The sequence below is a fragment of the Quercus lobata genome, chromosome 12 (assembly GCF_001633185.2).
Source record: "Quercus lobata isolate SW786 chromosome 12, ValleyOak3.0 Primary Assembly, whole genome shotgun sequence".
NCBI lineage: Eukaryota > Viridiplantae > Streptophyta > Magnoliopsida > Fagales > Fagaceae > Quercus > Quercus lobata.
Genome location: NC_044915.1, coordinates 9,713,394 through 9,722,863, shown reverse-complemented (window position 1 = coordinate 9,722,863; position 9,470 = coordinate 9,713,394). Strand labels below are relative to the sequence as shown.

General features: G+C 33.6%; 1 protein-coding gene across 1 annotated transcript; it reads right to left on the bottom strand.

Moving 5' to 3' along the window:
- Positions 1-2,416: 2,416 nt before the first annotated feature.
- Positions 2,417-8,660, bottom strand: LOC115970094 (ubiquitin carboxyl-terminal hydrolase 3-like). The gene is made up of 9 exons (XM_031089766.1): positions 8,476-8,660; positions 7,102-7,233; positions 6,951-6,989; positions 6,494-6,599; positions 5,727-5,785; positions 5,549-5,623; positions 3,808-3,856; positions 3,509-3,585; positions 2,417-2,856 (listed from the first exon to the last, which is right to left on the bottom strand). Exons 1-9 carry the CDS (start codon positions 8,548-8,550, stop codon positions 2,758-2,760), a joined length of 711 nt encoding a protein of 236 aa, XP_030945626.1. The 5' UTR covers positions 8,551-8,660; the 3' UTR covers positions 2,417-2,757.
- Positions 8,661-9,470: the final 810 nt, after the last annotated feature.

The window sequence follows — 9,470 nt, the reverse complement described above, 5'->3', positions numbered from 1 at the left end:
GGCGTGGGTCTTGTTCTGTTGTTACTTGCTACTGTATAATGTCTTTTATATTTAGTTAATAAAAACTCAATTACAAATTAAACCAAATCTAGAGTTTTCTTTTTCTTTTTTTTCTTTTCTTTTTGGATAGAAACCAAATCTAGAGTTGTTTTGATATAACTTAACCAAAACGCTAGTTATATCTGCCCTTATACCTAAAATGTCTATTAAAGTTGTAACTAAAGTTTCTCGTAATTATTTATAAAAATGTCATTTTGAGTTGAGATGACTTTAACTACTTTAGTAATGGAAATAAATGGAATGACTTAAATCAAAGTGACATATAATGTTAAGAGTAAAAATGTAAACTTTTAAAATTTAAAGGAAAAATCAAAATAATCCTAAACTTAAATGATACAATTTGCAATTTAGTTAAAATTAAAACTAGTGCTTGCTGCCTTTTTTTTGAACTTGAAAGAGTTTGTACGCACACAAGATTTTACTTTATTGTTTCTATAGGGGGGAAAAAGATGCGTTCGGCCCATTTTAGAAGTGGGCTGCGTTTGGCCAGTCTTGGAGGTAGGCTGAGAACATTGGACCGTTCACGTTAGAGGGGTGAATTCGACTAGAAGTTTGACATGCTGTGGAAGGCCCAATGCCTAGAACCCTTAATTCCTAACCAAGTGCCCATGCACTACTGAGGACCCTAATTGGTATCTGGCACAAGTTACGAAGTAGTCTAACATAATAAAACTAATAGGACACATTGTAGATTCCGAATTTAATAGAGGAATAGTGCCATAAACTCAAGGAGTCACTTGGACCTTCGATTTGGTAGGACCCACGCATGTGTAAAAGATTTTGTCATGATGAAGGACCCATTAATGAAAGAGTATAAAAGGGAGAGGAGGGAGAGGGACTGGGGTTGGATGGTGTTGGGAGTGAAAACATAAGAGAGGTGAGAGGAATACTATTGGGAACCAAAGGGGGAGCTCGGCTCAAAGCTCTTATCCTTGACCAAAGCTCACAAATAGATTTGGCGAATCACCTTGGGGGCCCAAACAAGCATAACCAACAACAACTCTAGGGACCTCCCATTGTGGGCTAAAAGCATCCCCTAAGTAAAACAAATAAATTGAGGACCCAAATCCAATAAGAGAGAGCAATTGAGATTTGGGCGTCACAGTTTCTCTTTCACCATGATTACTTTTTACCATTAAGTAAAGACACCCGTAATTTTTTTTTTACAATTTTTTTATGTAGAGATGAAATTATCAATTAATTGGAACCCAATAAAGAAGTAAAATATTTAGATCTTCCATTTGATGAAGGCTATAATATCTTGTAAGACCTTCATAAAGTTTTTTTTTTTTTTTTTTACACTGTTGAGAGAAACTATAAAAGTTACTTATTTGTATTTTCTGTTGAGACTTGAGAGAAACTCTAAAGCTAGACTTAAAAATTTCTTTGCCAAAAGAATGTTAATTAAATGTGTATTTTTGTGAAAACATTGCTAGACTTAAATTTTCTCTACCATTAGAGATATTTTAAGAATAAATTTTATTTAAAAATAATTTTTCAGCTCTATCTATGTTGTAAATCACTTCCCCGTCTAGATAGATGAAGGTGAGGAAAGAGGAGAGAAGAATAAAAGTTGACTAAAATGTAGTAAGTGTGCATTTGGCATGATAAAATTTACCAACTTATTTTACTATTCAACTTATTTTTGTTACTATTCATAGCTCCATTGCACTTTTTGGTACTATTTATTGGTCCTACTGTACTATTTCAGCTAACATTTATCTTTATCTACAGTATTTTAAAAAAAAAAAAATTTCAGTTTCAGTAAAATAAACGAATCCCAAACGGACCCTAAATATAAGAAAATGTTTACCTCCAAATTAATTTGGAGGAAAATTCATCCACCCCATTATGCAAAAATTGAAAAAACTATTTACTTGTAATTTTCGTCACGTGACCTGACTTATTAATAATAAGTACACATAGTTTTATTAGTAACCATATGATAGGTTGAAGCTTCCTCCAAAATATATGTACAATTTTAGTATATTTTGACTCCCTTTCCCTCTCCTCTTCTCATATCTCTCTCTCTTTGTTCCAAATTGATTGAGACAAATAAATTAAAAAAAAAAAATCTTTTTTTTATTCAATCAATCCCAGATTAATTTCCAAATAAGATATTTCCCCCCAAGCCTAATTTAATTTCTAAATCCACTAGAGGTGCAACCAGGCAGCAGGCACACACAAAATTCAGAACCCGCCCTGAAGAATATTTTGGACAATTAAGTATTTAATATATCCATTTCTTTTTTTTTTTTTGATAATTCGATAGTTTCATTAGGGGAGAGAGGTTTTGAACCTAATGCCTTCATTGGAAATACCAAGAAATGTCAATTGAGTAACAAGGCTTGTCACAAACAGTCCAAGGCATATAGATTCCCATCACATTCATTCTTTAGTAGCCCAAAATCATTAGCATCAAAATCAATTTAAGTTCAAATTATGCTGGAGCCCTATAAGCATAAATCAGACAGGCTGCCAATATATAGCATAGTTTAGGAGACACTAAACAGTCTACCCTACAGTCATCCACAGGATCAATGTATCTGCTCTATGGAAACAGAACCATGAGCTTATGCCAAGATGCTTGTTGACATGCTTACAAACTGAAAAAGTCAGTGGGGGGTTTAAAGATGCCTACCAACTACATCATTAACACTTGAACCATGGATGAATTAATCGAGCTAAACAGCAACCTTAAGATGCACCCTCAGATTTCTTTGAAATGGCAATAACATTGAAGTTGAGGGAGTTGGGATTCTTCTCGATCATGCCCTGTATGACTTTAGCTGCATCCTGTTATAAATCAAAGTATATACTATCAGAAGCTAAAACTTAAAACCAAAAAAAAAAGAAGAAAAAAAAGAAGTTCTCAGGCTGAAGATACAAATACATTTCAGATCACGGGCAGCAAACTGAACCCAGTAACTCAAATTAGAGGATACTGAAGCCCCAACCCTAGGTTGTAATGTTTGGAACCCAAAATTATATTAACTAGCTAAAGGTGAACTCATAAGATTCAGTCAAACCAGACCCAATCCCTGTTCCGCCAATCTAATCCAGGCAGGGGTTCAGCTTATCCTTCTGCTTTCCTGAGGCATTTTACTCAAGTTGAAACAAGACATAAGGGTGGCTAACGCTTTTTCTTCCACTAAAAAATCAGAAGCACTCCCTTTTGGAACGTTTTTTCATTTTTAATTAATTAAAAATTTGTCTTCCACTTGATGGCTTTTTTTAAAGCCTTTTTAAACTAACACAGGAGATTTCCTTACTGTTAGAAGTTTTACAGCTTTGAAACACACACACCATATCAATGCCTTCTCCCGTTTTCATTTCATTTTCAAGCTAAAATATTCTTATTCCACTCTTTCCTTGTCAACTATATATGATTAGGAAATAAGACTTTACACGGCATATGATTACAATAGTTTCATGAGGCAATATTTACCTGCAATATGCTGCTTGGTGAGGATGGACCATGAGATATTGGTCCTGTCTTTCTTCCATCAAGCTCATAAAGTTCCCCTTCATTTTTCATTTAAAACATAGACAATCAGATAAAAATCCAGATATAAATTTGGATTTAAAATTTTTCAAAAGCATCTAAATATACAAAGCATATATATGTGTGTGTGTGTGTGTGTGTGTGTGTGTGTGGGCATTATAATTTTAGGTTTCCCTTGGTTTCAGAAAATGGAGAGAGAGAGAGAGAGAGAGAGAGAGAGAGTCAGTTATCTAAGAAAGTACCATCCACACATGAGAAACAGATGAAATGAGTGTCCACATTATCTGAAGCCTGCCATGAAAATTTGGTCAGACAGGAGAAGCACAATGTGTCTTAACTGAAAATATAATAGTAATTAGAAGATAAGCACATTACTACTCCCATAATCATGGATTTTCAGCTAAATGCAAAAGTAAAAAAATGGGGGGGAACATAGCCGTTTCTTACTGAAAGCCCTATGCTTCAGTCTTGAATCTTTAGAGCCTTTCTATGAACATGGTGTTGCTATCTCACATGTGCGATCCACACATTTCTAAATACAAACATCTATTTTGCAGTGAACCTACTCCAAGACTTCATCTGATCTCGCCTTAGTGCCTGTCAGCGTAAGCTGCACCAACCCTCCATTATTCACATTAACCCTCCAGTCATAAACTGGGCTCTGCCACAAGGTTGCTAATCTAATTTTTAACCTACAGCCTTGGCATGATAATCATACCATTTTTTATTTTCTTATAAATTGGACATCCTAGAAATCAAAAAGCATTTTGCATAAAATTTATTTCCTTCACTGCAATAGGTGATCAAGTATTCATATCTCTTTTCAAAGCATGGGTTAATTAATTTTATTTATTTTTATAAATAATTAAATTCATTAGAAAAAAAATAACAGAATACAATGACCCAAAGCACACAGGCAGTGTACTAAGGAAACATGAAAACAACAAAACTATGACGCATGAAACAAACACCTATCAAGCAAATCAGTCAAAGAAATAAAAGTGAAAACACCCGATGCATTTGTCCATTCAAGTAAAGTCAGGAAGAAGGAAAGCTTTAGGTCATTAATCAATCTTTCACTCCCTTCAAAAATCTGAGCATTCCTCTCCTGCCAAATACCCCACATAAGGCAATGAGGGATCATGTTCCAAATCACCACATTACTATGTCTGCAAAACTTGTTCAGCTAGCTAGCTAGCTAGCTAGAAGCTCCCCAACACCTCTTGACATAACCCAATAAACCCCAAATAGGGAAAATACCATATTTCACATCTCTCTAGTTACAGAACAATGACATGTGCAGGTCAATTTACACAATCTACGTCCCAGTTTTCATTCAACATGTTACTCTAGTATCCAAAACCTAGAATTCCCCATTGTCTAAAAAAGATAATTTTAATGGGACGTGTTACCACTCACTTTACGTATTTATGAATTATAAGCCATTTCATTAGGGACAAAAACATGGGGAACTAACTGAATGAGCCAAATTTATAATAAAAAATAAAGAGTTTAAATTTGGTAAGGATGGAGTGTAATTTGGTAAGGATGGAGTGTAAAACCCATGTTTTACACCATTCAATAAGAGATTATCACATCGGTTTTTTACTTAAAACTCAATACATCATACCATACATAATAACATCTCAATAAACCCATGGTTAAGTTGGATTTTCAAATGGGTATTAGAATTGATTAAGTGTGGTTGTGCCTATTCTTTAATATGTAATATGATGATGTGATATGTTGGGATTGGAGAGGTAAAACTTGAGTTTTACACCACATCCTTATAGAATTTAATCTCAAAACTAAACAGCACCTCGTTCCTCTAGCATTTCAAGATGTAATGGCTAGCTATACAAATACCACATCCACATTAAATCTTTGAAGAAAATTAGAATAATTGACTGTTGTTATTTATTAAAAAAAAGAATAATACATCATTATTCACTTAAAAGCTGCAAACTGTTTATAACAACTTACTTCTGTTTCGCCAGCAGTAGCCGCTACTGAATGAGCAACTTCCATTTCTGTGTCTTTCTCAAGATATGTTGCGCGCTACACCAAGTATGTGGAAAGAATATTAAAAAAAAAAAAAAAGAGGCAAAACCATTTAGGTACATCATCAGATCATCCAATTGGGGAGAGAGAGAGAGAGAACCTCTGATGGATCCATTGTAGCAGTAGTTTTAAAAAACCTATCCAAGAATGATCCCTCAACTGAAAATAACAACAGCCCAAAATGGAAGGGGAAATTAAGTATATATAATGATGGTTTCAATAAAATAGAAAGTAATCATTAAGAGACAGAAAGTGTCTGAATCAAATTCTCGGCTTTTACAGAATAATTTATCCGAGATAATCTGAGCATAACCAGACAGGACTACCAAGTTTCAAGACTATGCAGTAGAAACCTATTTCTCTTGCTACACTGTTGGTATTATCACAAGTGGTCACCTAGGTAGCCTAAGAAGGCAGACACCTAGGTGCAAACAGTTCACCACTCTTCTTTTTCATTTTCAAAGATTTAGATAATTAAAAAGTCACACATCTGACATCTTTTTCCTCATGTTCTTTGTTTTCCATCTTTAAACTTTTAAGAAGATGTTAAAATGCATGAGCATTACACTAATAAAATAAATGAGTATTGCATTATACACTAAGGTGTGCTTTCTTTTTCCTCTTAAAGATTTTAGAGATTTTTTTCTCAAGCAAAGTGACAAAAACAGCAGAAAAGAAAGAGAGTGAAAAAAAAGGAAGAAAGATAGCATGGTTCTTTTTGATAAATTTGCAATAATTTTACATATTATGGTCTCTTCAAATTGAGATAAATAATTTTTCATACAATATGTAACACCCCAGGACAGAGAAAACATGTTAATGTCCACATCAGGACACATAGTTGAAAAGAAAATTTTCCAAGCTTACCAAGCTTGATCTCTGAAGTGAGATTCCCAATAGCATGAAGTAGTCCAATTGTTCCACAAGCATTGCCAACAGTTTGTTTCATAAAATAAACACTACTGCTAGCTTCCTGCAACCAAATAGTACAAATCATTTCTAATTAAACAAAAAAAAAAAGAGTATAAAAATTGTGATATACAAAGCATTACAAACATTAATTTAACTTTACAAACCTCCAATCAAGTTATCGTCATTTAATGAATAATGACATTCTCTAATCAGTTTCTATTGTTATGACCATGGATGCGGAATGTGATATTAAGTTTTAAACAAACCCTTAAATTGCAAATTATTTACAAGCCATAGCCTTGATCGCAGGAATCTAGGAAAGCATACCTAGAAAAGATAATTACAACAAAAATATGTTCAACAATGAAAGTAATTTACATACAGATTATAATAAAACTGCCACTGCACTCACCTTCTTTTCATTTTCCTGTTGAATTCTCTCTTCTTCACTCTGAGAAGAATTAAAACATCAGTAGACAAATACATGCTCCTTATGGATACCAAGGACCTTAAGTTTAAAAATGGACCAAAGCTTGAAAGAAACAAACCATTTAGAAAAATACCTGTGCAGTTAAGGGATAAAGAAACACCACAGCTAGTACAGGCTTTGGAACCATTTCCAAAAGTTCTAGATCCAAGCCAAAAACATCATAGCACTCTGCCTCATCCTCTGGGAGGCCAAGGCCCCAAAGGAACTGCAAAATGATTTAACAAGAGAATAAGATCTAAATGTCTTTCACATGCATCCGATTAATACTTTTATCAAAAAGAGAACCCTGCAAACTAAGATACATCCTTTTAAGACGATAGTCCTCACAAAGATCTCCTTTATGAAAGGTGAGAAAACTAATGGGGTAAGATTGCCTACTTCTTCTTCAGAACTTTGTTGGATTGGATGTTAGTTGGGAGTTTTTTTTCTTTATATTTAGTTGGTGATTTGATTGAACATTGTAATTTTAAGTGATTGATTGTACTGTCCCCATTTGTATAATTGGGTGACTTTTTTTGGTTTCAATAAAGTTTCATAATTTATCAACAAAAAATAAAGAGAGGCAAGATTGCCTACCAACCACCTCACCTAGACCCCACAAAAGGAAATCTTTGTGCACTGGGTACGGACTTTGTTGAGCGATCCCAAGAGGAGAGGAAGGGTGAGAATTAAAGCAATGAGATCCATCTTACAAGGCATGGTCCCTAGCCAATTGAGCTCCTCCATAGGGTTGAAAACTATTGTGAAGTTACCATTGATTGTCAAATAATGTCAAAAGTAGTATTTATTTGTTTGTTTGTTATCCGTTATACCTAAAAATATAATTACTAATTTCTTAAATAGTCTCCAATGCTTAAAACCGTAATAATTAGTAACCCCACTTGTCTAATAATTAGTAACCTTCAATTTGGTTGTGAGAAAGGAACTTTTTAACGTTTTCTTATTCTTCCCCCCTAAGAAAAATATAAAACTAACTCAAAATCATGTAAATTTGTGCCTAAAACTTCTTTTTACTTTATTTTTTGATATGTTAATTTTTTATCCCACAAATCACTTGCAATTGTTATTTTATGCCTTCATCTCAAACTCCACAAAAAATAAAAACTAATATTCCCACACACCCAAAAACCCATTCCCAATCAGAAACTTTTACAAATAGCATCCAAAGCTTTAAACCATAAACATTCAATTTTCCACATCAAACCCTAACTCACCATTTGTCATCTCAGAGAGAATCAAATCAAATCAAATAAAAATTACAAACCTTAGGCTTCTGGTTAACCCCCGAAAAAAAAAAAAAAAAAAAAAAAAACAGCTCAGCCAAATAAATTTCGCATGCCCATATAATCTAATCAACTGTACAACTAATATTTTCTTATCCTTTCCGATCCATTTCTTGCCAGCCAAACAGAGCTTAATTAAAAAAAAAAAAAAAATATAGAAATACCTGGTTCATAACCTCAGGGTTAGCTTCAAGAGGAAGCCACCTCTTCGCTGAAGGAGTTTCGTCTAAAGCAGCCATTTTTCGCTTTTGCTTTTTCTCTCGGATTCTGAAAAATGTAATAGATATATATTCTCCTGCTGCTACTAGAACTCAACTCTACTTTTGCTTTCTGGAAATTTGAGAAATGGGATCGGCTCTAAACTCTTGATTTTTATATATAGGTTTTGGGTGGGCTTTATATCTCTGCCCTCTTTTGTTCTTTTGTGGGCCTCTTTGTTGGCATGAGACAAGCCCATAATGTCCACTATTTGGGAGCCCATTAAAAGGTAAGCCCACCCCATTTTAATTTTGTTTTGAAGCATAAACCATTTAAGGCTCCATTTGGTGTTTAAAGGTTTGTTTAGAGAGATAGAAAAGTGGGAGGATAAAAAATGAAAATTAATGAAAAAGTGAGATAGTAGAAGAGATTTTAATTTCCCTTATGTATATTTGGTTGGAGGTGAAAAAGGGAAGAGATCTAAAATATGAGTTTGTATAAATTTACTCATATGTTCTTGTTAAAAAAATGATGCCCAATTAAAAAAAAAAAGCAATCATCCAAATTTATTAAAAGATAAAAATCATGCCCAAAAAAAAAAAAAATCATGTCTATTTAAACCAAAAAAAAAAAAAAAAAAAAAAAGAAGAAGAAGAAGAAGAGAGAAAAAGCAACCAACAAGTCCATGTAAGAGGACATTCTCATAAAAAAAAATAAAAAAAAGTCCATGTAAGAGGAAGGGGAGGATAGTTCAGTCATTAATTGCAACTATTCCTCCTCATCTATTTTCTCCCCAAATTTGGTAAATAGAATTTTGTTGGGTCAAAAGAGAAAACACCTGGACTTTACTAATTTTTTATCTTCCCCTTCTCTCCAACCAAACACCCATAAAATCAGTTTTCTCTTCACTTTTCTCTCTCCTATTTTCTATCCTCCCTGTTTTACTTCCAACCACATGAAC